The sequence below is a fragment of the Erpetoichthys calabaricus genome, chromosome 7 (genome assembly GCF_900747795.2).
Source record: "Erpetoichthys calabaricus chromosome 7, fErpCal1.3, whole genome shotgun sequence".
NCBI lineage: Eukaryota > Metazoa > Chordata > Cladistia > Polypteriformes > Polypteridae > Erpetoichthys > Erpetoichthys calabaricus.
Genome location: NC_041400.2, coordinates 98870415 through 98898259, shown reverse-complemented (window position 1 = coordinate 98898259; position 27845 = coordinate 98870415). Strand labels below are relative to the sequence as shown.

The following is a 27845-nucleotide window of genomic DNA, read 5'->3' as shown; positions in this document are numbered from 1 at the left end:
TAACTGCAGACAAGTGACCACAGACTAACTATTGCATTCCTTGACACTAAATTACTATTTTTTGTCAACATGTATCATGTTTATACTGCTTCATAACTTTAAAATTGATCAACTCCATATCTAATGCAGGTTTCCATGTTTACTTTCAAACTAAGAACATTGAGAATGCGGCTTCACAGCTCCACAAGCCTGGGTTCAGAGCATGGGATATGTTCTGTCTATAGTGTTTGTAAGTTGTCCCATTGTACAGGAATTTTTCTTGGTTCACTTTTTGTTCCCACAGGAAGAATTGTAGTGAATGCTGACAACTGACTCTAAATTATCAGTCTTATCACTCATTAAGCTACTTGCATCATCTATCATTTTGCTCTGCTTTGTTCTTTTAGAGTCTCAAAGAAGCAATGTTCTCAAATGAAAATTTATATTAAAAATGCAGCAAAAAGAATCTAATCAACAGACTAAATACTTAAATACAAAAATATAAACAAATTGTTATTACAGCAAGAGTAGTCATTCAGACAAAGGCCCTATGAAAAATCCTTTCAGATTAATTGCAGATCCTTATGAGTGCTCACAGCAGGCCATCACGAGAAAAAGAAGGAAGAGGAGACTAGAGAAGTTAGGACATGATGTAGAGGCTCTGATCACTGACCACCTACACCTGAAACGGCTGCACCAATGAGAAACATTTTCTAGTGTGTGAGTCAGATGACCCTTTAATCTGTGAGAGCCCAAGAAAGATTAAACTAAGAAGATAGGATGTCAGAACCCCTAATGAAAGGCAGTCCAGAGCATTCCAATCTGAGCTTCTCACAGCCTTGATGCTAGGCAGAGTAGATTTGTGGCAAGATGGGATGGTTATTTGGCTAAGTGGAGGGCAGCAAACTACAGACCATTAGGTAAGCAGTGGAAAGCACTCACAGACTACCTGCAGTAGTTTTAAAACTAACAGCGAACCATCTACATATTTGAGGGGCACCCTTTTTTGTCAGATGGAAAACTCCTTACATAATGTAAAAAGAAAAATGGTAAACAAAAAGTAACAAATAATGTTAACACTATAATCCAGTTATGTATTTTAACTTCTAACTTATGGCAAATATACTATATATATATATACTGCCAGAAATAACAACAAAATGCCAATCTGCTCCACAATCTTATCACTGGTAACCATTTATAGGAAATGGTGAAAGCATCTCTAGTCACAGGGGATGTGGGTCCCTCTATAGAAAACAACTGATATCATTTAGGCTGTTCCTTCCAAAATTAGAACAGATGTTTAACTTAAAACTCTGAAAAACTTGCACAACCTATAACACAGTATACTTCCGAACTGACACTATGAGATGTTTCAGCAAAATGATAATTAATGAGGTGGTGCGCAGTTTTTTTTTCACTCAGAAATTCTATATCTCACAGAATGCAATGTTTTTCCAAAGCACCCCTATTAACATTACAACTGCAGATCATTCAGAACAAGTGACCTTTTAAACTAGAAGTCAATACAGACCACCAAATCAAGATAGAAAACCAAGTAATATTAACCACATGATCATTAATATTTTTTTTTACCAGAGGAAGGCCAAAAGAAGAAAGTTTTAAAAGAAACTAATTGTAAAATGTGCTGAAGCCTCAAATTTTCACGTTTTAAAACCTCCCTTCCTTGCAGGTTCCAGCAGTCTGAATATCTTGCTTTGTTGCAGTACTCTTATACTGCTTTTGGCTTTGCTCCTTTTTCTACTTTCTTTGTCCTGAGTGAAGGTTTTCTCTAAAATTGCATCATGGCATTTATGTACATTCTTCTGTAACTGTAAATGTATTGGTTAACTATTTTGACTCCACATCTTTGGATTTCTCCTTCTTCTCATGTTTTATTTGTTTTTGTTGACTGTGCTTTCCTGGTCTGGCTGTTCTACAGTGAGGCCTCACACAAGTCTATTCAGTTATGTCCATATCAATAAGTGAAAAAGATATATTGAGGAGGTCTCAGTCTGATTCACAGAATTTGTTATCTTGGGGGAGAAAAAACTCGTTTTTTCAAATGAGCAACTTTCTAGCAGTGTGGCATCTATGCAAAATCCTCAACACACAGAAATTCAATAATAATTCGCAACATTAATTAATTTCCTCCCAAACATTTTCTTCCAGTTCTTCACATCAGTGCTTGGGTGAGTAGTGAGGTTTCGGACAAGGACTACAGGGTCAGCAGGCAAATCATCTTTATTTGCTGTTCTATCATTTCTAAGGCAGTAGAACAGCTTGAACAGTTCTTAGGCAACTAGTATTCCTCTATGCTTTTTTAAACTGCAGTGAAGGGTTCAGTGGTGTGTGTTTTTACTTCAGTGGTTTACATTTTTGCACTTATACAAAATTCAAATACTTAGCATACATGCCCAGGGCATCTTTAATGGGGGGTCGGTGGTGGTGATCCAGAGAAGCTGAGACCCTATCCTGTTCAAAAGGTCTGGTCCCAAAATCTATACTTAATTTACAAGTGAGCATGACTAAATTTAGCTGATGCTTTTCACTGTCCCATATTAATTTCAACCTTAAGGTATAGTCTATGGCAGATGTTATGGTGCATCTGTCATTCTGCTCATGTGGTCTGGCTCATTCAATGGGAGTAATACTACACATCTCAAAGACGCAGGGTTATTGCTAGGGTTTAGGCCATTTAGATTTTTTTTTTTTTTGTTCCAAGTAGGAAATTTATTTTTTACAGAAGATCAGTATAATGAATACTATAAAAATATCTGACTTGGCTAAAGATGAAAAAGAACAGTTACAGATAGGCATTATGCAGGTATTTTGCCATTGGTATAAAGGAACACGAGCAGCATTTCTTGACACCCCTCTGCTCTATAAGCCATTGGCTAACATCAAATGAAGGCTGCCCTATATTCCCCACAGTAACCCCAGAATAGAATATTTTCAAGTACCCAATGTTACTGCTGCACCTTTTTAGCCTTCAGTTGCCTTTAAAATGATGGATATCAGTTTTCCATTATCATTAAATTTAGACTCCGTTGAATCATTACAGAGGAACTTGGTCAGCATACAGCCTTGGGCAGATTTCTGGCAGATGAAATTTAATGTAAGTATATGTACAGTGTTATAATTATAAGTAAAATGTGAGATTTATACACTGGGAGGTAAAGTACACCTTATGAGAAGGATTTAAGAGTTGTAGTGGACTTATCACTTTCACTCTCCAGACAGCGTTCAGAAGAAGGCAAACAGAATGTTAGGTTATATAGCACGATGAGTAGTGTCCAAGTCCAAGGATGTTTTGCTCAAGCTTTATAACATACTGGTTAGGCCTCATCTGGAGTGAAGTGTACAGTTTTGGTGTCCAGTCTACAAAAATGACATAGAAGTGTAACTAGGCTGCTTCTAAGACTACAGGGGATGAGTTATGAGGAAAGATAACCTTTTCAGTTTAAGCAAAAGGGGATTAGGCGATGACATGATTGAAGTGTTCAAAATTATGAAAGGAATTAGTATAGTGGATCGAGATGGGTTATTTTAAAATGAATTCAACAAGAGCACAGAAACACTTTTCACACAAATTTTAGGAAGCTTTCTTCTCACAGAGAACCATAGATGTGGAATAAGCTAACAAGTAGTTTGGTAGGCAATGGAACTTTTAGGGACCTTCAAAACTACACTTGTTATTTTGGAGGATTTAAATGGATAGGACTAGCTGGCTTGGTTGGGGTGAATGGCCCGTTCTCCTCAAAATCCTTCTAATGTTATTATTTTGTATTGAACTGTTATTATCTATATATATATATATAATTCACTAAATCACCCATGGCGCATGCAGGACGGAGCCACGCCCACCAACTGTAAGACCATTGGATATGACGACAACAACTCAGAGCCACGCCCACCAACTCGGACGCAATGACTCGGAAAACATGGCGTTATTTATGTTCGTCTGTGCTAGAGTCCACATGCACCTCTGAGCCACGTTGACTGTACATAGAGGCATGTTTCTCGCAGATGTGAATCGCTGTGTGTAGCGTCTAAAACAGTTTGCGAGGGGTATCCCATGGGATCCTTAAAACAATCCTTTAAAACTGAGGTTAAAACACAATGAAGGAAGCAGTCTTTAAAAACCAATAAGCCCTATGCCTCTTTTTCATTAGCGTCTCACCTGCTTCACCGATGCAGGCCCTGCAACAGTCGAGACTCTCTCTCAGCAGCTGACCTTCTCTGTGCCTGACTCCACTACTGTCAGTCGCCTGATTAGAAATGGCCTTTTGAAGGGGAGCTATGGACCCGCTATACCACAGGAACACATTGCCTTTGAGCCTGCTCTCGCTCACTCTAACGTAACGGCTTTCTCTCTCTCTCTCTCTCTCTCTCTCTCTCTCCTCAATCGCTCGCACACTGCACAGGGGAGAAATGCCCGCAGCACGACTCCACCCGGAAACCGTTTCAGCCACACTTCCACGCCCCTCGCTACACTGTGAGTTCGATGATTATTTATTTTAAAATGGCTTTTTGAAAGGGAGCTGTGGACCCGCTATACCACAGGATCACCTATGATATTGCCTTCACATTGTTTTCCTTTTATTTATGATCCCGTCGAGCAGATCAGACACCCAGGCAAACAACACTGAATAATCAATAGCTGCAACCACTTTGCCCACCCCAGCTCCTCACCTGAGTCGGTTTCGTCTGTGTTCAGCAGTGTTTCCCAAACTCGGTCCTGGTGAACCCCTGTGGCTGCAGGGTTTTGTTCCAAACAGATTCCTAATCATTAATGCTGGTGAAACTCATCCGGGATAAGTCGGTTTTTCAAACGCAGCCATGTAGCAGATTAGTCTAATACTAGCTGGATGTAATAATCCGAGATGAATGTGCGCCCCCGTGCTGAGTGAAAAGCCAATTAATATTGAGTCTAGAAAACATGATCAGCAAGTCTTTGATAGGCTGTAACAAAATTATGAAAGTACGGGCGCATTTTTTTTCACACAAGCTGTGTGGGTGGGTGGGTGTTAGTTAGTTAGTTAGTTAATTAGTTACTTGAAGGATTTCAAGATTTAATATACACAAGCGGTAACACTGCAAAAGCAGCCCAAACCAGAAAAGACGGCTGGCAAAAAGTGGCCAACAAATTAAATACGTGTGCATTGTACTTACTGAAAGCAGCGTTACGGATGTTGCAAATGTTCATTTTTTTCCCTCTGCTTAAAAAACATTACAAAAAGTGCCGTGATTATGCGGCGTATACTACTCCGCGGGTTGGTATACAGCGTGTGAAACAGTTTGTTTGTCGCGGATAATTTGTCTTTTATTTTTACACGAAAACAATTTCCTGTTAGATTGGCCTTTGCGATGACAATTAATAAGGCACAGGGCCAAACTTTCAAAAAGATATGCCTGTATCTGCCAAAACCAGTCTTCACTCACGGACAATTGTATGTTGCTCTCTCCAGAGTTCCATCTTTTAATTCACTTACTGTTGCATCCTCAAAACCACCCCTTTTAGATAACTGTGTCTTTCCAGAACTGTTCAGCCATCAATAAATGATTATGCGGCATATGACTGCAGGAACATGTGCGAGCGAGTGACACACACACACACAGACAGACATACATACAGGTGCGAGAGAGAGAGCGCTGGACGCATAAGAATAATAATACTTAATTAAATTGATATACTGGTGTTTTCAGTATTCAAAGCGCTATCCACACAGGGAGGAACCGGGAAGCAAACCCAAAATTTTCCACAGTCTCCTTACTGCAAAGCAGCAACACTACCACTGTGCTATAAGGCAGTTAAAGAATGCACCGGGCTCGATTTTGTTTTCACTTCTGTTTACAGCGATCGGGTCGTAGCGTGCATTATTGCAATGTTACTTTTCTTGGTGGCTTATTACATTACGGATTTTTCACATGTTCATTTTTTTCCCTGTGCTTAAAAGACATTAAAGTGTTTCTCAACTGTGACTGCGGAACAACTCAGTACGCAAGCTATATTAAGCGTCAACAACGAAGACTCGCTACACCTTAATGAACAAGTGCTGAAACTTATCCCTACCAACGAAGTAACTTTCACCAGCGTGGCCTCTATCGTCACAGATGATCTCGCTTTCAGTCATGGACAATTGTATGTTGCTCTCTCCAGAGGTCCATCTTTTCATTCACTCACAGTGGTATCCACAAACCCACCCCATTTGGACAACTGTGTCGTTCAGGAAGTGTTCACCCATCAATACATAAAGTAATTAATAATTTTGGGAACTGGGTACTTTCTTAATCTTGGTGGTACATTGCTATCTTGACCACGTTCATCACAGTTCATCTAGATCATGTAAAGATTTTATGAGAATTAGGGCTTTAATCAATTATTTTGTATAAAGTTCACCATTGCAAAGCAAAGAAGATGACAATTCTAAGCAACAAAATAAAGTAAAGATCTTTCCATACACAATAAAATTGTTAGAGCAAAACTTAAGTAGAGAGAAATTAGGAATTGATGGCATCAAATAACCACACTATCTAATCAGTAGCTGTAAAATTATTACAGAAAATAGTGCTCACTAAGAATTTTGAAATAATTCTCTGGATTGGTTAGAAAATAGCTGTAAGAGCATGTCAGCTGTCTAAATGGATAACAACTCGGCAATGATGAGAAGTAATCTGGTGTGCTGAAATTAACTGCTTTGTAACTCTATAAATGAGGTGTCAAGACTCTGCAATACTGTATAGAAAGACAATGTAGTCAAGCCAGTTGAAGGGTGGAATTTGCATTTTGTCCATATTAGAACTCTGGCAGATATTTTTTGAACATAATTGAATCGGTTAGTACTCTGAGTAGAAATATGGCTGAAAAGTAAATGCTACAATTCCAACCATCCATCCATCCATTCTCTTCTGCTTATCCGAGGTCGGGTCGCGGGGGCAGCAGCTTGAGCAGAGATGCCCAGACTTCCCTCTCCCCGGCCACTTCTTCTAGCACTTCTGGGGGAATCCCAAGGCGTTCCCAGGCCAGCTGAGAGACATAGCCCCTCCAGCGTGTCCTGGGTCTTCCCCTGGGCCTCCTCCCGGTTAGACGTGCCCAGAACACCTCACCAGGGAGGCGTCCAGGAGTCATCCTGATCAGATGCCCGAGCCACCTCATCTGACTCCTTTCGATGCAGAGGAGCAGCGGCTCTACTCTGAACCCCTCCTGGATGACTGAGCTTCTCACCCTATCTTTAAGGGAAAGCCCAGACACCCTACAGAGGAAACTCATTTCAGCCGCTTGTATTCACGATCTCGTTCTTTCGGTCACTACCCATAGCTCATGACCATAGGTGAGGGTAGGAACGTAGATCGACTGGTAAATTGAGAGCTTCGCCTTGCGGCTCATCTCCTTTTTCACCACGACAGACCGATGCAGAGCCCGCATTACTGCGGATGCCGCACCGATCCACCTGTCAATCTCACGCTCCATTCTTCCCTCACTCGTGAACAAGGTCCCGAAATACTTGAACTCCTCCACTTGGGGCAGGATCTCGCTACCAACCCTGAGAGGTCACTCCACCCTTTTCCGGCTGAGGAACATGGTCTTGGATTTGGAGGTGCTGATTCCCATCCCAGCCGCTTCACACTCAGCTGCAAACCCATCCAGAGAGAGCTGAAGATCACGGCCTGATGAAGCAAACAGGACAACATCATCTGCAAAAAGCAGTGACCCAATCCTGAGTCCACCAAACCGGACCCCCTCAACGCCTTGGCTGCACCTAGAAATTCTGTCCATAAAAGTTATGAACAGAATCGGTGACAAAGGGCAGCCCTGGCGGAGTCCAACTCTCACTGGAAACGGGTTTCGACTTGCTGCCGGCAATGCGGACCAAGCTCTGGCACCGATCGTACAGGGACCGAACAGCCCTTATCAGGGGGTCCGGTACCCCATAGTCTCGGAGTACCCCCCACAGGATTCCCCGAGGGACACGGTCGAATGCCTTTTCCAAGTCCACAAAACACATGTAGATTGGTTGGGCGAACTCCCATGCACCCTCCAGGACTCTGCTAAGGGTGTAGAGCTGGTCCACTGTTCTGCGACCAGGACAAAAACCACACTGTTCCTCCTGAATCTGAGGCTCGACTATCCGATGGACCCTCCTCTCCACAATTCTACAATTCATTCCAGTGTTACTGGAAATTCTATGCCTTATATGTAATATCTGACAACTGGAATGTGTATTATGCTTGGGATATTCCATTGTTATTGTGTATCCCACAAAGTTTTCTAATTTCTTGTGTTGTGGACTACACAGATTCTCATCAAAGCTCCATCAGAAACAAAAGAGACCAAGTCCCTAAAGGTTAATTGGTGACTCTAAATTGGCTCCAATATGAGTGTTGTTGTGTGAGAGCAGTCCCCATGATGGACTGATGCTCCATCCAGGACATTTTATTATTTTATGCCTAGTACTACGAGGATTAGTTCTGGCCTCTTGTAACCCTAAATTGGAATAAGTGGGTTTGATAATGTCATGCTTTCACATTTCATTTGCTGCCATATTCATTTGCTGCCATTGTGGTATAGTGGGTCGGCAGCTCACAAAAAGTATCCAGTTTTAATAAATATGTAATTAATTGCCCGTCTCATTCTCTGTGGGTGTGCTTTTGCAGCTGCAGGGAGTTGGTGCAGTTATTGGGGTGAGACGCACCTGCATGTGAAGGTGCAGTCTTTCTCAATTTCTTCATTGGCTTCCTGCGGTGCGTAATTGAGATGCTGCGCCCAAATAGCCTTATAAGATTGGGCAGTGGCAGGTTGAAGAGGCTCCTAGTGGGATCCGTTAGCGTGGGGCTGACCCCCCAAATACTCAGCACACCACACCACCACCACCGTCAGAGCCATTGTGTTAGTTTTAAATGTACAATAATTTAAAAGCATTTCAGTCATCATATTTTCCTATACACAGGCCATGAAGCTGACCAAAAATTTTAACATGCACAATTTGGTATAAAATCTTTTGATAAAGCCCATACTGTAATATTATAACTGAACAACAAATTAATATAAATATAAATCTTGATAAATCTCATGAGATACTATAATATTATAAAGGAAACCAGTTATCATAAAAGCATTGCCCAAACATGCCATAGTATGATAGTATATATGAGCAACAGATTATAAAGTATATAAATAATGTTAATAAATACCATCAATGTAGGTAGATATACCTACTTGTAAAATATAAAACATTAATCATTTAACATACCTTTTTCACATTTGCTACCTGAATTTACCAGCCCCTTCAGGGGGGACCTTTTTTGTAAGTAGAGCTTTAATATAACAATATATATATATATATACAATAACAATAGCATTATTATGTTCAGTTCACAGTGGTGACAACACTGCACAACTTCCAGCAGGTTTTCCCTTTAACATATGACTGAAAACATTTCATAATCTTTGTACTAGTAAACATCAGCACATCATTAATCCCCAAACTCTCCAAAACTGATCAGAAAACATTACATTTATAGCTAACATTATTCTGTTACTTAGCATGACATTTTTTGTGTAGTTTCATTTCTCTGCCTCTTATTTCACCCTGACCAAAATTTGCTTTAAACTTAAAATACCATCTAATCTAAATATGGAGTTCACTAATACACCATTAATATCACACCAAATTGTTTTAAGAGGTTCTGAAAAATGCCATAATCACATTTGTTTTTTGGAACTCCTCAATGAACAAGACTTATAAGAAAGGGGCTCTACAGTATTTTTTGGCATAATTGTAAATGTTTATATGCTGCCATCAGCTTTCTCTTTTTTTCTATACTGTAATCACTAATTCTTTTTGTTTGTTTTTTGCCTTTTTTTAACAAGACATATTATGTAATCATTTTTGTTAATAAATATTCTATTGTCTATCTATTACATCATTAATGTCTTCTGAATTTCTTCCCCCACCAATCAATACTGGTTTCAAGTTCAAATCACATTTCAATTTAAGTAGCTTCTCCGTTTTTCTCTTACCACACCGTACTTTACACTTTCATGTTCTTTTAAGGTAGTCTTGTACTCATTCCTGAAATTTCTGTAATATTCTTATTATTAGTATATTTTACCATAGTAGACATGAGAACAACTCAAAGAGTAAAGGAAATTTGAAAATTCCTCAGTAACTGTAACAGATTGAAGCTGATTGTTTTGGCTTATGAGTAGTTGAAACACATACAGCGTAGTGCTCTGTTGTTAGTCTAGCTGAAGCCAATGTCAAATAAACATGGACACTCCGCTGCAGGATTGAATTATTGTTGAACAACGTGCTGTTGTGAGATTTCTTTGGGTAGATGAAGTGAAACCTGCTAAAATTTACTGAAGGATGTTGGCTCAGAACAGAAGTAAAAACAACATGACACCACAAAACGTTTATGAAGTAATATACAGTGCATCCGGAAAGTATTCACAGTGCATCACTTTTTCCACATTTTGTTATGTTACAGCCTTATTCCAAAATGGATTAAATTCATTTTTTTCCTCAGAATTCTACACACAACACCCCATAATGACAACGTGAAAAAAGTTTACTTGAGGTTTTTGCAAATTTATTAAAAATAAAAAAAATTGAGAAAGCACATGTACATAAGTATTCACAGCCTTTGCCGTGAAGCTCGAAATTGAGCTCAGGTGCATCCTGTTTCCCCTGATCATCCTTGAGATGTTTCTGCAGCTTCATTGGAGTCCACCTGTGGTAAATTCAGTTGATTGGACATGATTTGGAAAGGCACACACCTGTCTATATAAGGCCCCACAGTTGACAGTTCATGTCAGAGCACAAACCAAGCATGAAGTCAAAGGAATTGTCTGTAGACCTCCGAGACAGGATTGTCTCGAGGCACAAATCTGGGGAAGGTTACAGAACAATTTCTGCTGCTTTGAAGGTCCTAATGAGCACAGTGGCCTCCATCATCCGTAAGTGGAAGAAGTTCGAAACCACCAGGACTCTTCCTAGAGCGGGCCGGCCATCTAAACTGAGCGATCGGGGGAGAAGGGCCTTAGTCAGGGAGGTGATCAAGAACCCGATGGTCACTCTGTCAGAGCTCCAGAGGTCCTCTGTGGAGAGAGGAGAACCTTCCAGAAGGACAACCATCTCTGCAGCAATCCACCAATCAGGCCTGTATGGTAGAGTGGCCAGACGGAACCCACTCCTTAGTAAAAGGCACATGGCAGCCCACCTGGAGTTTGCCAAAAGGCACCTGAAGGACTCTCAGACCATGAGAAAGAAAATTCTCTGGTCTGATGAGACAAAGATTGAACTCTTTGGTGTGAATGCCAGGCGTCACGTTTGGAGGAAACCTGGCACCATCCCTACAGTGAAGCATGGTGGCAGCATCATGCTGTGGGGATGTTTTTCAGCGGCAGGAACTGGGAGACTAGTCAGGATAAAGGGAAAGATGACTGCAGCAATGTACAGAGACATCCTGGATGAAAACCTGCTCCAGAGTGCTCTTGACCTCAGACTGGGGTGACGGTTCATCTTTCAGCAGGACAACGACCCTAAGCACACAGCCAAGATATCAAAGGAGTGGCTTCAGGACAACTCTGTGAATGTCCTTGAGTGACCCAGTCAGAGCCCAGACTTGAATCCGATTGAACATCTCTGGAGAGATCTTAAAATGGCTGTGCACCGACGCTTCCCATCCAACCTGATGGAGCTTGAGAGGTGCTGCAAAGAGGAATGGGCGAAACTGGCCAAGGATAGGTGTGCCAAGCTTGTGGCATCATATTCAAAAAGACTTGAGGCTGTAATTGCTGCCAAAGGTGCATCGACAAAGTATTGAGCAAAGGCTGTGAATACTTATGTACATGTGATTTCTCAGTTTTTTTATTTTTAATAAATTTGCAAAAACCTCAAGTAAACTTTTTTCACGTTGTCATTATGGGGTGTTGTGTGCAGAATTCTGAGGAAAAAATGAATTTAATCCATTTTGGAATAAGGCTGTAACATAACAAAATGTGGAAAAAGTGATGCGCTGTGAATACTTTCTGGATGCACTGTATATATTTAAAGAGGGCAGAGCAGCTGTAACCAATGAAGCTGTCTCTGGTCGACTATCAACCTTGTGCACACAAGTCCACATTGACATGGCAAATGTCTTCATCAGAGAAGATCAGCAAATAACGTTGTCTGCTGTTGCTGCATATTTGGATATCAACTATGGATCCACACATAGTGCATGATGACTTGGGATACTGTAAAGTTTGTGCCAGATGGGTACCCAAACAGCTTACTGATCTGCACAAGACAGCATCCTTCAGGCGAACCTTAGCAGGTTTCACTCCTGCTGCCCAAAGAAATCTCACTACTGCATGTAAGTCATTGCTGACATGTATTTCGTCAGCTTCCATTGCAGTTACTGTGTAATTTTCAAATTGCCTTTACTTTTTGATTTACCCTCGTAATACCAGTTCAGACTACTAATGCTGACTGTAACCATCGCTCCTTCAGATGACAATCAAAATGCACTTTCTGTTCAGCACCGACTCCAGAATACCTCATGCGTCTATGCTGCTGTATAAACCTGATAGATAGCCAAGACCACGACACTGGTTAATAATAATAAACAAATAAATACAATAATAATATTTTTTACATTTATATAGTGCTTTTCTCACTACTCAAAGCACTACAGTGAGTGGGAAGCCACTTCAACCACCAATGTGTTGCATCCTGCTGGATGATACGATGGCAGCCATTTATGTGCCAGTACAGTCACCACACATTAGTTGAAAAGGTGAGAGGTAGTTAGCCAATCAGAGACAAGATGATTAGGAGGGCAGAATGCCTAGGCCGTGGTGAGCAATTTATCCTGGACATCAGGATACACCTTGATCTATACAAAGGATGCCCAGGGATCTTTAGTGATCACAGTGAGCCAAGACCTCAGTTTTACATCTTTTCCAAAGGATGGCTCCATTTTTACAGCACAGTGTCCCCGTCACTGCAATGGGGCATTGGGATCCACTTTCAGACCACAGGGTAAGCGCCCACTGCTGGCATCACCAACACCTCTTCCAGCAACAACCCAGGCTTTTCCTATTTGGTCATCGGAGAACTGGCTGGGCTTGAACATGCTTAGCTTCATGTGGTATGGCTAGCCTTCGAATTGTCCCAAAATTGAATAAGCTAAGGCCTACACTTACTCAACTAATACTCTTTTCATGATCGTCAGTGTATTTTGATGTTTATATCCAAATTCTGACATTTTATTCCTTGATCTTTTATTTACACCTTTTAAAGCAATCCCTTCTATGATGTTAAACAACATGATACAGTCTGTACTAGCTCATATACCCGTAAAACATTTCAAAGCTCTGACTGTATTGAGTTTGTATGTAATGGTATTGTAACTTTTTTCACATAATCTTAGTATTGTTGCCTTTATTGTTGTATGTGTATGTATATGTTGCATCCACTAACAGATGGGGCCTCATCCAAGTCTATTTTCCAGGCTGAATTTAGTGGTCCGGTGATAGGCTCCAATCAATCTGGCATCTTGAATTGGATTAAGCAAATTTGAGAATGCAAATATGCATTCAATTATTACTGGCTCATCTGATTGATTTTCTCAATCTCAGATTTTCTTTGTTTCTGTTTGGTTTCATGTCTTTCAGATTTCACATCATAATTACTTCTGCTTTTTTCTGACATTTGTCATTTTTACATTATTCATTTCTTGTAATGTTCAGGCTTTTGTCGGCCATTGGTCTGTTTGTGTGTACATTTGCACATATCGATACCATACGGTTCCGTTTCTCCATCTCTGTTAAAAAGGAGTGTGAATAAGTGAAGTTCTTATTTTCAAAACTACTCATTTACGGTGGTCAACGAAAAATTCCTAATTTTCCTTCATTTATTCAAGTCGTCTTACTCTTTCACCACCCTCACGCCAAAAAAATAATCGATACAATACTCGTAGATTTTAATTTTACTTTAGGTGACGCTCATAAATAAAGCAGTTATATTACCATGGTCATAATATATACTAATACAAGTTATATATAAAAATATCTCTCTCCTTAACAACAAAGTATAGTTTTTATTTGTTTTGCTTTCATTTTTATTCAGTTTCCTCTTATTTAACCGTCAGCATCCTTGTGCTCTGACTGCTCTCAGTCCTACAAACGCTGCCACGGCCCGAGTTTTTAAACGAAGCCACACAGCGCTGTCATCCAACCAGAAGCGAACAGCTCCGCAGAACGCCATTGGCTGCGGCTCGCGTGTGCTGCGCAGCCTGATTTTGCGATTCCCAAACGCGTTTGTGACGTGGTTAGTGGTTGTTTTTGGTGAAGTGGAGTAGCGAATGCGCATTCAACCTACGCAGACACCCCAGAGCAGCGGACCCAGGAAATAATGCACATTCGTGTAATACTTCTGTAGTTTGGACATAGTCATGATGATGTTGGAAAGTATTTCCAGAATAATAAAAGTACAGCTTCCAGCCTACCTCAAGCGGCTGCCCATTCCAGAAACTTTAACAGGCTTTGCAAAGCTCACAGGTATGTATATCGTTGAAGATTTAGTAGCCTGCGCGTTTTTTTCTCTGTTTTTTATTGTTTAAATTGTTATCTCCAAGAACTTTTTAAGCAGGTAACAATTATTAGTTTGTCGTAAAAAGCACGAGAAACTTATTCGGCCTGTGAACATTTTCGTCCTACACAAATATAATGTGCTGAGGGGTCGGCGCCTATCTCTGGATTCGCACTTTGCTTAGGTACATCTTGGCTGCGGGACAAGATTAACTTATCGACCTCTCCCAGGCCCCCGCACAAAATATCAGCAACCGCAGTTCTTCTCTTCAAAATGAGATGTCTGCATGCTGTCTTATCTCGACTTGCCCTCGATATGTGCACTGCTGTAGAGTTCTAATGAGCCCGATCGGGAGATTCTAGCGTGTCCTCTTCAAAAGCGACAAGGACACAATTAGGTCGCATTCCCGGCAGCTTCTGCACGTCTGGTGATCTGGTCAGCGGTGCTTCAGAAAGGCCTCGAGCAATGGTCATCTCACTTATTACCTTGACTTTATTTGCAATACTCTAATTTGTATCATGCATTTTTGTGCACAAAGGGCTTGACAGAATTAGGGTGCAGAAACTTTTTTTTATTTTTTATTGCATATATGCATTTTACATAGTTGGAACACTGACCGAGTAACTGGTTTGTCCCGGGTTAAAGAACTTTTTTGTTTAAAGCCCCCTGGCGTAACCACTGCAGCATGCTGCTTTCATTAGTTTACCTTAATTATGTACTCAGGATAATAAGTAGTGTGATTTTTCAATAAAGTAAATTACTTACTGTTGCACACGGAACTTCCTATTTACAAGTGTAGTTAAAAGAAGGGAGAATTAACCCAGCATTAAAAAAAATAAATACATTGGATTGAAATAGACTGAAAATAGTCCATCAAGATCAAGTTTGTCATTTGTAAACAGCATGATAAAATTACTACTTGCATGTTACACAGAAGCTAGCAAGAGTAGTTTGATAGATCTGACAATAGCAGTAGCCTTGGACTGGAAGGATAAATACACCAAAATCCAGAACCATAAAGACTACAGTTAAGCAGTTATTATGATGATGTTAATAAACAGCTGCTGAGGGTGAATTCTGACCTTGAGTATCTACAGTAGTGGTGAATGCTAGTGGTCCAGAACTGTTTACTAGAATGAAGAAGGGAGAGGTGTGACAGTGCAGGATGGCTGAGGGTTTTAATGATGCCACTTGCCCTTTTGAAACAGTGTATTCTAAATATGTCCTGAGCAGGAGACTGTGTGTCAGTAGTTTTCTATGCTGCTGCAGTACTTTGTAGCCCTTTCTTGAGCAGATGCTGTAGTTATGCAGCTAACAAGGATGGAGTTTACAGTATATCAGTAAGAGTTGATAAACTTGGCTATACCCACCTTGGCTTTCCTCAGGCATGTGACATAAGGAAAGATGTGTTGTGCACAGTAGTGGTGACTCCAAGGTTTAAAGCTGCCGACTGCTCTCCACAGCACCTGCTCTGAATTTGATGGGATGTACAGTTCTGCTTCCTGAAGTCTATGATCAGCTGTTTGGCTCCACTGTGTCACACAACAAATCTGCCTCATCAGTGTTTTTGATGAGGTCTACAATGGAGTGGTCATCAGCAATTTTATTGGTGGCATCTAAGCTGTGTTTGGCCATGTGGCCTTAGGATAACCACGGGTTTACGTTTGTTCTTAAAACTCCTCTAGTAATTTAATTTATTATGGTAATGTGTGAATAAATATATTAATATGTTACATCCTAGAAACACAAGAGAGATATGTCTATGCAAATTTCAGAGATAATAATAAACCCCTAGTATCCATAGTCATTAGGAAAACACACGTGTTCCTGACCTAGACCAGCCATCAACCTACCAAACACTTCTCTGGGCAGTTTAGTGTTTGAAAATGTCTTTTAGTGTAGTATGTTTTGTATTAGTCTTAAATACTCCAGAGTCTGTCTTTTCTTTAACTATTCTTTATATCTCACATTTTTCTGCTGACTTTGTTCTGTTAATTGTATTGAAATGGTGGAAGCTCAAACAAAAATCTACTGTGTGCATTTCTTGTCACCATAGTTTAAAAATAAATGGAAACTTTAAAAACAGCCAAGTGTACGTATCTGTTTATACATTGCCATCTACTTCTATTGTTCACTTTCATTTTGCTTATTCTAGTTGGGGTTATGGTTGTAACGTGCTGAACTGACAGACCAAGTCACAACAGACCACAACACAAGTCACACTATTCTGGTTTATACATTCCTATCTACTTATTTTTCACTCTATTTTTACAAATTGTAATGAGGATTATGGTGGCAATGTCCAGAACAGGACAGACCAAGCCTTCGTATTTTCAACAAGGTCTTCCGTCTCTTTCTGGGGAATCCTCAGGTACTTCTGGAGAGATACAGTCCCTCCAGTGTGTCCCGGATCTCCCCCTTGGTCTTTTTCCAGTGGGCCGTTTCTTGCACATTTCCTAAGTGAGAGGCACCTCAACTGATTTCTGTTGGTTAGTAGATGGTGCGTTTCTAATCCTGGGTCATCCTGTATTGCTGAACTCCTCACCCTATCCTAAAGTGTGAGCCCAAGAACCCTGTACAAGAACCTCATTTCAGGGGCATGTTTTTGTATCTGATTCTTTCAGTCTCACACAGACCACATGATAAGTGAGAATTGTGATGTACTATTCCAAAATTTAAACACATGGTGCTTTTTTTTTACATACAAGGCATAATAAGACTCAAATTTAAAGACAGGGATTATAAAAGTGGGCAGGAGGCGAGGAAAGTGCCTTGAAATGACAGAATCAGTAAAGAAGGCTTTATGGAAACGCGCTTTTCAGGACGAGCGCTTGGGCAAAAGAGAGTCAGGCACACGAGGTGCAGGAGAAATGCACTCAAGGTACATGTAGAGCAAGTGATATCAGCAGGTAATATCTCTAGTTTTTTTACAGGTTATTTACCCCATATGTTTTGTAGTAATGACTGAATAAATTTTTAATCTCTTGATTTCATGGAAAACTAAGATAAATAAGTTTATGATATAATACCGTAAAAGCCAATGGTGACCAATCCTGTACAAAGGCAAACAATAAGAAAAGATCCATGGGGGGGTTGGACTGGTGTTACTGTTGTTGCATAATCCACATGTCAGTTTTCCAGTCTTTTTATTACAACATAAAAATATTAATTTTTTGCTAATATTGTTAAATGCAAGCTTTCAGAAAAAACTGTACAAAAATGGCAAATTAATTCATTTAATATTATATAGCTCAACAAAATGTGCAGGAAGAGAATGGGTCTCAATACTTCCTGAATTCACTGTATATATACTTGATGTAAACATGCACTTCAAATATTTAAAACGCTCAAGTAAAAATCGGGTAACATATTCAGTAACTATCCAGTACTGTTTCTGATCCTTCAGATTTTTCAAATCGTACAGCAGAATGCTTGTAGTAATAATAATAATGCACTTAATATTTATTAACTTGTGTAAGGTAGTCTAGTCTGTTTGATGCCTGATTTTGAAGGTGCAATGCTGGCATAGACTAATGTGATTACAATCATTTGTTTGCTGCAGTAATACCAATACTACATCACTCCTAGACGACCCCATTACTTTATCAGTGGGCGCATTGTTCTCTAGCAGAATTCCCATTGCTTCTTGGAGTATGTGTTAGCTCCATACTTTTATAGGAAGATGGTTTCTGATATTAATCTTTTTCTACAGAGACGCAGCTTTCTGTTGACAAATTTCTTTGTTCTCATCAGCAAGCACAAATAATAAGACATAGTCCTGCAGTTTAGACTGAATTGTGTAATTTCCTTCAATACTCCATGTAATGTGGCAGGCAATAGCACCAGCAGTTAAGAGTGTTGAGGCACTCCTCCCTTTGAAATATCATTACATCCATAAAAGATTTGTGCTTTAAATTAGGAGTATCCTCTTTTGAAATAAAATAAGCAGTTTGACGTTTCACAATAACTTCCTTGTATTCATTCCTGGTGATGGCCTTTCTGCATATGCTTTTCAGTGTATGCATTTATTAGGTCATTTTGATGATCTCTGGATTTCATGCAGTGAATGGATTGCTCTCCTTTTTGTTTTGACAGATTTTGCAAAGTACCTAGGCTGTCAAAAGCCACCCAAACTATTCTTTTTCAATCATTTAAACTAAAAATGGTAGCTATTTTTTTTTTCTCCTACCTTGTTTCATGTGTAACTTGGAGCAACTTTAGCTTCAGTGATGGATATGGTATATGGTTTAGATTGATAGTTGGAAAAAACAATTTGCAGTTGCTTTTGTTTCATTTATTAATTTTGTAGTAATGTTTCACTTTCTTTCTTATGTTCACTTCAACATCACTCATTAACCCAGGGTTCCTCAGTTAAGGTCCTGGAGGGCCACAATGGCTGCATGTTTTCCTTCCAACTATTGTCCTAATCCTCGCAAATAATGAAACTTCGTATGTAACTATTAGGCTTGTTAATGCTTTCTTTCATCCTAGAGAAATTTTAATTAAAACTGTAGAGTTTCTTTCTCTGAGAACATTACCCATGTGCTTTATAGACCAGAACAAGTTTAAACATAATGGTCCTTCCAATTCCATCTCATTTATTTCTAAACATTTTTTTAACACAGATACGTCATGGAGCATATGCACAGGTACATTAGTACATTAGCTGGAGAGCTGCTGGCTTATTGCTTATCTGCTTTTCATTATTAAGTAATGTCTTGCTAAGAAAACAGGCAACAATTAAAACTTAAGTGCAGTTTTTAAAAACTGAAATAGGCAATCAATGGTTTTGAATTGTAGTAGACAAGATAACTAAAATTAAGCCCAAAATAACATATTGCTTTAGTAGTAAATTAATGGGTTCTAATTAAGAAATTGGTTGAAGTGAAAACCTACAGTCACTCCCGACCCCTGCAACTCAGGACCTATGATCTACAATGTAACTAAAATGTGTCTTTGATGAAAGAAAGCACTAACAAGGCATATATTTAAATACCAAGTTTTGTTATAAGCAAGAAATGAGCTCTAATTAGGAATTGGCTGGAATGAAAACCTGTGGCCACTGCAGCCCTCCAGGACATTGATTGAGGGCCTCTGCACTAACCAGTATACTTCGTGATGGCATGTTGTTGCCCCACCTACCAATGCAAAGTGCATTTTTTGCTGCAAATAAAGGAGACTGTGGGGATGGGATGCTCAGTGCTTTAATATCAACACTTTTGAAGTTCAAAGGTTTCAGATGTCCCTATCACATGATCAGTAAGTCACTGACACTCCCTCTGTTTGAAGCCTAATTAGTCAATTGTTTGGATGAGGATTTCCACTGGCAAAAGTAGTGACCCTTTGCACTCTGCATGGATTATGTGGATTATTGACAAGAGTTTGAGTCATGGGATGAGTCATGAGGCATTTTAATTTTTATTAAAATTTTAAGGCTTTTAACCCAGTATGATATGTTGGCTGTCTGTATACTTTTTATTATGAATCTCTTCAGCTCTTATGTGTTTGTGTTTCTGTTTCATTTACCCTTTGGTTATTGTGTGTCTGATATGTTGGGTTTTTATAGTACAGCACTTTGGTCAGCCTTGTTGTTGTTTTTAAAGTGCTTTATAAATAAATGAATGGGAGTCCCATAGGTGTGATTCACTGCCCAAACTAATGTTATGTAATCAAATCATCTTTATTACAAGTTAATAAATATGTTTGGGAAAAATCATGCAAGACATTTTGTTCTTTGGTGTGGAATAATTTCCATGTGGAATCTCCAATAAATTGATGTGTATAATTGTTAAAACATAGCTTGCTTATTACAATAATGCATCTTCTCTTTTTCCCCCCATTCAAAATGTATGCGTTCTGCGTTATGCCTGCATATGTCTAACAGAGAAGATAACAATCCCAGTATAATAACTCTTGCTGAATTTATTGTGGTGTCAGCCCTGTTCACTCAGCCACACCCAGGATTCAAATCTCTTGGATCTGGCAATCAGACAGAAGAGGTTTAGAGACTGCTCATGTTAGTGTGAGCATCCTGACACAGTTTCCTGCACACAGTGTGCATGGCAACACAAATATTCTGTAAAATATAACTAGAGGGATGGTTGACAAATATTTGGAAACAACAATTTACAACACAATTGCCTCACAAAGGTTTGTTCCACCTACCAATGCTTCATTTAGCTTTCAAAGTACAAACGTTATGAAGCCCTGCTTCTTAGTACTTACTGTGCATGTCACCTGTGGGTTTCAAAACCTACTTTGTGTTTCTTTCCAACTGCGCATGTCACCATAGGATTTCAAAACCTGCTTTATGTTTCATTCCAGCTGCACATATTGCACCAGGGTTTTAAAGCATTGTTTCATGATTTATTCCCACTGCCCACGTTACCTTCACATTTTGAAAAGTGCTTTTTATTTCATTCCAACTGTGCATGACATTCAAAGGTTTTAAAATGTTGCTTCATGGTTCTTTCCATCTGTACATGTCACCTCAGGGTTTCAAAACATTTGCTCAATGGTTCATTCATACTGCACATGTCACCACCAGGTTTCAGAACATGCTTTTCAATTTATTCCAACTGTGCCTGCAACCCCAGGGTTTCATAGTATTGCTTCATGGTTCATTCAAACTGCACATGTCACCCCAGGGTCATGAAAAGTTGGTTTGTAATTCTGTCCAACTGCACATGTCACTCTTGGGTTTCAAAATGTTTCTTCACAGTTCATTCTAAATGATCATGTCACCACTGGTCTTTCAAAGTGTTACTTCATCTTTCTTTGCAACTGAGAAAACTCAAAAGAGTTGTGATAGGCAAATTAAACCTTTGTAGGTCATCATTACATTTGAAGCAACTGGAGATTACTTAATCTTGAAAAATAAAACTAGAAATTACACATAATACAAATGCTCACTAGGAGAATGCATAATCCATCAAAGAAAAGCTTTAGTAATACGCATCAAGACCCCTCATTCACCAAAAATATCCTTATTTGTTATAACTGCTATTGACATCATCATTATTATTATTGATGAAGATCTATTTAAAGAAAATTTGCAAGTTTGTTTCATGTACATGATATAACTGAAGATCTGAGTGATAGTTATAATTGTTTTAATGGGTGACAATAGGTAGATTTCAGGCTTGAGGGTTTGTATTAAATCTGTTGGGTAGAATTTGAGCTTACTTTGGGCAACATAATTGTCAAGGGATGGTAAATGTTAGGGTTCCTCTGATCAGTTTTTTTTAGGACTGATACTTATCACCAACATTGTTACTGGGTCATCTGGTTCAGGTATTTTTTTTTGTATTTTTAAGAAACACCAAGCTCCTACATAACAGATTCGGAGAAGCCTGATGTTCTATATAAAGTTTTTGAGATTGGTACATTTATAATTAAACTACAGAACACGGGTGTCACTTGATCCTGTTTTGTTAACAAAATTCTGTAAGGCTTTTTTTCGGTGACCTTAAAAATACTAAAATAAACAAAATTTAATTTATTAACTAATAAAATGTGTCGAGAAATACTAGTATTTGTACATAATCCATATTTCAATAAAAAAATAAAAGCTGTCATATTGCTTGATTTCTTTTGTAATGTTCTTTTCTGAAACAAAGCTTAATTTAAAAAAAGTGGTTTTCACCATTTCTGCAACAAAAAATATATTCTCACATATTGATTCAATTATTTAATATTAGCAATTAAACACTGCTTAAATTTAAATACAAATACGAAAAATTAATAAAGCCTATTTATGTATACCAACTAGAGGTGTAATTATAAATACTAGCCGAGACCTGCCGTAGTATACGGCGGTGTAAGAATAGGAACGGAAAACGGTGAGAAACAGAAATCAAGAAGAAATAAATACTTCTTGAAAGACGCAGTTGTGCATAGGTGTTTTGGTAGAGAAGACAGATAATGAGTTGAAAGATCTAACCCTAGAAAAAGCCACGTACAACTGACCGTGGATGAAGACTGGTATCATGTCTGTGCTCTGGTCTTTGGGTATCCGACAGTGCATGTAGAATTTCCGGCCAAGCAGGATTACATGTGAAAGTGATAAAATAAATCAGGCTTTCCGAATTTACGTACTATGGCCATGGCATCCTGATAGTTTTGTTGCATGTATCTTGGACTTCCTGGAAATGTTGACGGTAATATGATAATTTTGCCTACACGTACGGTGTTATTTTCACCGTTTGCAGTGCGTCTGATAGTCCTTTGTATTGTTCCATGCGCAGATCTTGTTGATGTAATCTGAGATAGTTGAGACGCGCGCCCTCTGTTTTAACATACGCATCTACGACATACTGTTGGAATAGTTTGCCGCTGGTGAGCAAAATACTAAATGTATTCCTCATTGCTAATCTGTACGCGTAAAATTGGCATTGAGTAAGCCTTATTCGCTTGGCAGTTCTTTTATCGGGAACATGTTGTAAATCTTTATGCCAGCCAATGTCTCCGTAAGGGAATAAAAGTGGGTAAACCATAGGATCGCAATTCATATTGAGCGTGGAAATCTGTTCACAGGAGTTACCTATGGAATAGATGCAAATGTCCCTTTCGGCAGGCGGTTCGCCATCTTCTCCACTGAAAATCGCTGCAACATTGGTGTGACATGTCAGGGCATTGTATCGTTGTAAATCCTGCCTAGGGCTTTCCTTGAAAACCATTCGTACAGATGCTGTTGGATTGGACTGAGCGATTTCATGCATGTGTTTGTATGAGTTAGCGAAGGGGTTGATGGTTCTGAGCATGGAATCTAGCTGGAGAAGTAAATTTTCGATGCATGCAGAGTTTGCTTTATTTTGTAAACGTACTTCAGTAGCTTGCGCTGTGTCAAAAACATACAACTATCCATATCCTGGAGAGGCAGAAGTGTTAGCGTATAGTGGAGAGATTTGGTGATAAATCTGCCCGTGTATTTTAAAACAGTATGGTCCTTGGCCAGGAGGTTGAGTTATCTGTGCACCCATGGAAGCAAACGCTAGAGAAGAGTTGTATTCTCGAATGTGTTCACAATAATTTTTAGCTTTTGATGTTTGCTGTGTAAGAAGCTGTTGTAAAGACACAGGTGGCTCCCGCAAGGGTGGTAAAGCTACTTTACCCTTGTGGCAGCACCTCGAGTACTTGTTGGATGTATTACGCTCAGCAGGCCAGTATAGTGCCCTATGTCGTAGTGAGAGTGCATTGCCTTCGTCAACCGTTTGTGTCAAGAAATAACCCACTGACAGACAGTTGCCAGATCCCGGAATAGAGATGACGTTGTTCAAAAACCTGTCAACAGAGAAAATACTGTTGTTCATTTTATAACAAAGGCTTAGGAAACAACTGTCGCAGTATAACGAAAATAGCAAGGTGGGATGGGAGGCCACAGGCAGCGTGGGGAAGGGTTTGGAAGAGGACGAATAGAAATCGAGAAATGCCATGTTGGCTGCGTATGGGCAGGACTGGTTTTGAAGAGGAGCCACAGGCAGCGTGGGGAAGGGTTTGGAAGAGGACAAATAGGAATCGAGAAATGCCGTGTCGGCGGGACCGTTTTTGAAGTGTAAGTAGGACGAACCAGAAGAGAAATATATATAAGAGGTGGATTATCATTTTAATTATGCAGTGCTTGTTTCTTACCAAAACTTATCCTGTATGACATACACAAACAAATAATAAACACTCTACAAACCTTTAAAAAAAACCACAAAGCTGTCACATGTCCATAAGATGTTTGTCAAGAAGATACAAGGCTAATGAGCTTAACAAGTTTACAAGTAAAATTTTGCTTTTAATCCAACCAGCCTATTGTTTATTAATCAGCAATTTCAAATTCTTTTTTCTTTTCTTTTTGTAATTTAAAATGTGAGCTGTTATACTAAACATAAGCTTGCTCACTGTCCAAACTCAGACAAGCAGTGTCCATTTTAATTAAAGGACAAAATAAAAAGGTAAAAAAATAAAAAGGATAAAGTAGCTTTTCCTGCTGTTTGTCTAATTGTGCAGGATGACTCCTCCAATTTACTTTTCCTCATTTTTTTCCCACTCTGTTAATGACTGTGATTGTGCCTATGTAACTGGCTAGAATAAATTATGAATATTACAGAAAGGAGAACCATTCATTTTATTCAAGAAAATGACTTATTCTGCTGTTCAGTGCTTAAGTCCTCTTTTTACTGATCACCTGTAACTTTTATTTTTTGTTTTATTCTACAGGTGCAATTTTCCCTTTGTAATTCAATTTTTTTGACCAGATATGAGTGGAAATTGCTACATGCACAATGTATGTAAATTTACAATAGTTGAAATACTGTAGGTTTTTGACCTCCCCAAGCAGAATTTCCTCACCCTCCCCTTGTGTTGAAATAAAAGGGAGGGATTTTTCTCTCAATTTCAAAAATAAATTTCTAGTCCTGTTACCTACCCAAACTTTGAAATGATGTGTTCACAAAAAACAGAAGTTATTTTTTTATTTAAAGTTTGTACAGATGTGGATATCCAAATGCTGGATTTTTATGCCAACCTTTGTATCAATCACTGCATTCTTTTCACCACAGAAACAATTGCAGTGGAACTTTGGAACTCTTGTGTCTATCTAACACAGAAGTCCTGGCACTCTGACAAATTGTTTTTAAAAGATGCTGATGATGATGGCAAGACTGAATCTGATAACTGTGGATATATTTGAATAGCTGCAGTTAGCTATTCATTTCCGCTAGTGCTGGGCAGTATACCGGTTCATACCAAAAACCGTTTTTTTTTTTTGTTATGATATATATTTTCCTTATACCGCAACACCGGTTTAAATAGCCTAAACAATGTTCGGAATGTGCCGCAGCGGGAAACTGTTTAAGGGGGGACCTTTTTCACTTTTGCACCGCTAAACACGAATGCAACGGGGTACATGCGTTAGTGGAGGTATTGAACGGTGAAAATGGACAGGGAACATTCTGAAACTGAAGCTGTAGCAGACGATAAAGTTGAACATGATTACACAGAAGAACTTTTGCCGAAAAAAGGAGCCGTGTCTGTTGTTTGAAGATACTTTGGTTTTAAAAGGTCGGATGTGGACCATTATGTTCAAATGTGTGAATACTGTTTCTGTACTACTGGATAATACTGCAAGCCAAGTTGTACTTGTTTTATTTTTTTTTTCAATACTGTGTAATGAACCTGGGTACTGTGTAATAGTGTGATGACATGTTGAATTTACTCTCAACATTTCCACTTTAATCTCTACGCTTATGACGAGAATAAAGTTGACATGTTGACTTTATTCTTGACATTTCTACTTTATTCTCGTCGTTTATGTCAAGATTAAAGTCGACGTATTGACTTTATTCTTGTAATTTGTCATTAAAGTAGAACATCGTACTTCAGAGAGCAGGAATATCATGAAGTGAATGTATTCTGTGCGATGATCGCTGCTGGCGCTTCCTCTTAGTGCAGAGTAAGTCAGTTTAAGAAGCACATAGCGATTAACAACTGGGTCGGGGAACACTTAACACAAAGCATTTAATGTGCTACATTAACTTATGACGGGGTTTGAGAAAATCTAGTAAATTAAACATTGAGTTTAGAATGAAGTTTACGACATTCTACTTTAATGACAAAATAAACTATGATAATAAAGTGGAAATGTTGACTTTAATCACGACCATATAGTTTTTTTTTTCTTCACTGTCCATATTTTTTTTTTCTTTACCATGGCCCTAATATACTTCCGTAGGGCTACACCACAAATAGCATTATAAATGCAGGTTGCAGTTTTATTATTTATGTATATAGCTTAGCTTGAAGCAAGGTCCATATTAATGCAGTTTGCTTTAATGATGGTTCAGTTGGTAAAGATGTCATCACCAAGTTGCACTTGTTTTATTTTATTTTAATTTGGTGAATATTGTGTAATGCACCTGGGCTTTGAAGTCTTGGAAGTAACAGTATTATTACTGGAAGTTGCACTATTATTTATTGTATTGTTATTATTTATTAGTTTAAATATTATGCAGTTTAATGATGGTAAAGTTGTTTAAAAAGTCACTTTAACATGTCAGTGGACAGATATTGTTAACATTAACAAAGTGTAGTTGGTTTACAAAAATATTTACTATTTATTCCTTTTCTAAGACATGTTCAGTGCAATACAACTTTTGACAAGCACCTCTGGATATTTTACTAAGTCTAAATGCCTCTTTGGATGGTTGAAAATACGTTGTCAAAATGTTAGTTTAAGTTGTTTGCAAACTGTGTTCAGTAAAAAGGTTCTATATTTTGACTGCATCTGTCCTGCAGTGTGATTCCTTTCTTCATTAGTGCCACCCCCTTGAAAACTATCACTTTATGGGGCCATGCAAACCTATATTAATACTTGTGTGCACATTAAAATGTTTTTGTACAATGTACAATTCTCATGACAATGGAATAGGTTATTCTTAGTCAGTAATTGCAGTGGAAAATGTGGTTAACATCCACTCATGCATGGGAAAAAAATACCGTCTAATACCGTGAAACCGGTATAATTTTGAAAAATACCATGATATACAATTTTGGTCATACTGCCCAGCACTAATTTCCACTATTAAAATTAAAGTTAGGGACTTGATTGACAGGCATATTCTACCTCATTTAACCATTTATATTTATCTGTGGGTATGAATGGTAATTTGTGCCAGTTTACTTGCTACTTTTAAATTAAAGATTAATGGGTAATTAGTTTGTTTTTTCTATTTTCATTTACATTGAGACTTTAGTTTTAGTTTATAGTTAATCTCTTCAGCATCATAGTACCTATGGTCTAGTTTTGGCCAGTGACAAGAAAAATAAGGCCAGAGAAGGCAACTCAGAATGTAATGCAGGAAAGTTTTTAATACTTGTTGTGCCAGTTACTAAGTCTACATCCACACTACTACATTTTCATTTCAAAATGTCATTTTTAAGTGAACGTAATCTCCATCCATACTAGTGTTTTCACATCGTTTACAAAAGTATCTCAATGTACACTAAGATGACAAAGTACATATGATGTAATCATTGTCCTACACTGCGTATATCAGTGGAAAAATCCCTGATGGGACAGTAACACCACCGACCACAGGATTTATTCATAACTAGCAATCTGTAAATTATTTGCCTTTTGTGCATGTATGCAGAATTCAAATTGTACAAAATGCAGTTTAGATGCATAAATGTAAGCAGCACAACAAGCGCTTTGGAAAGCAACTATTCTTTTCCATGCTATGTGGCAATATGTTTTTCTTCCATGAAGTATGACCAATCAGAGAATGAGATGTTAAT

General features: G+C 38.7%; 1 protein-coding gene across 4 annotated transcripts in view; it reads left to right on the top strand.

The window, feature by feature from the left end:
- Positions 1–14211: 14211 nt before the first annotated feature.
- Positions 14212–27845, top strand: part of cisd2 (CDGSH iron sulfur domain 2) — a 38402-nt gene continuing 24768 nt past the window's right edge. For 2 of the 4 annotated variants that reach the window (XR_007935391.1, XM_028805211.2), the window contains exon 1: positions 14225–14530. Coding sequence is in view for 3 of the 4 variants with exons in the window: in XM_028805211.2 (XP_028661044.1) it covers positions 14425–14530 (106 nt within the window). In the remaining variant the exon portion in view is untranslated. Of the gene's footprint in view, positions 14531–27845 lie in introns of all 4 variants that reach the window. The other 2 variants (XM_051929649.1, XM_051929648.1) reach the window with 2 other exon arrangements.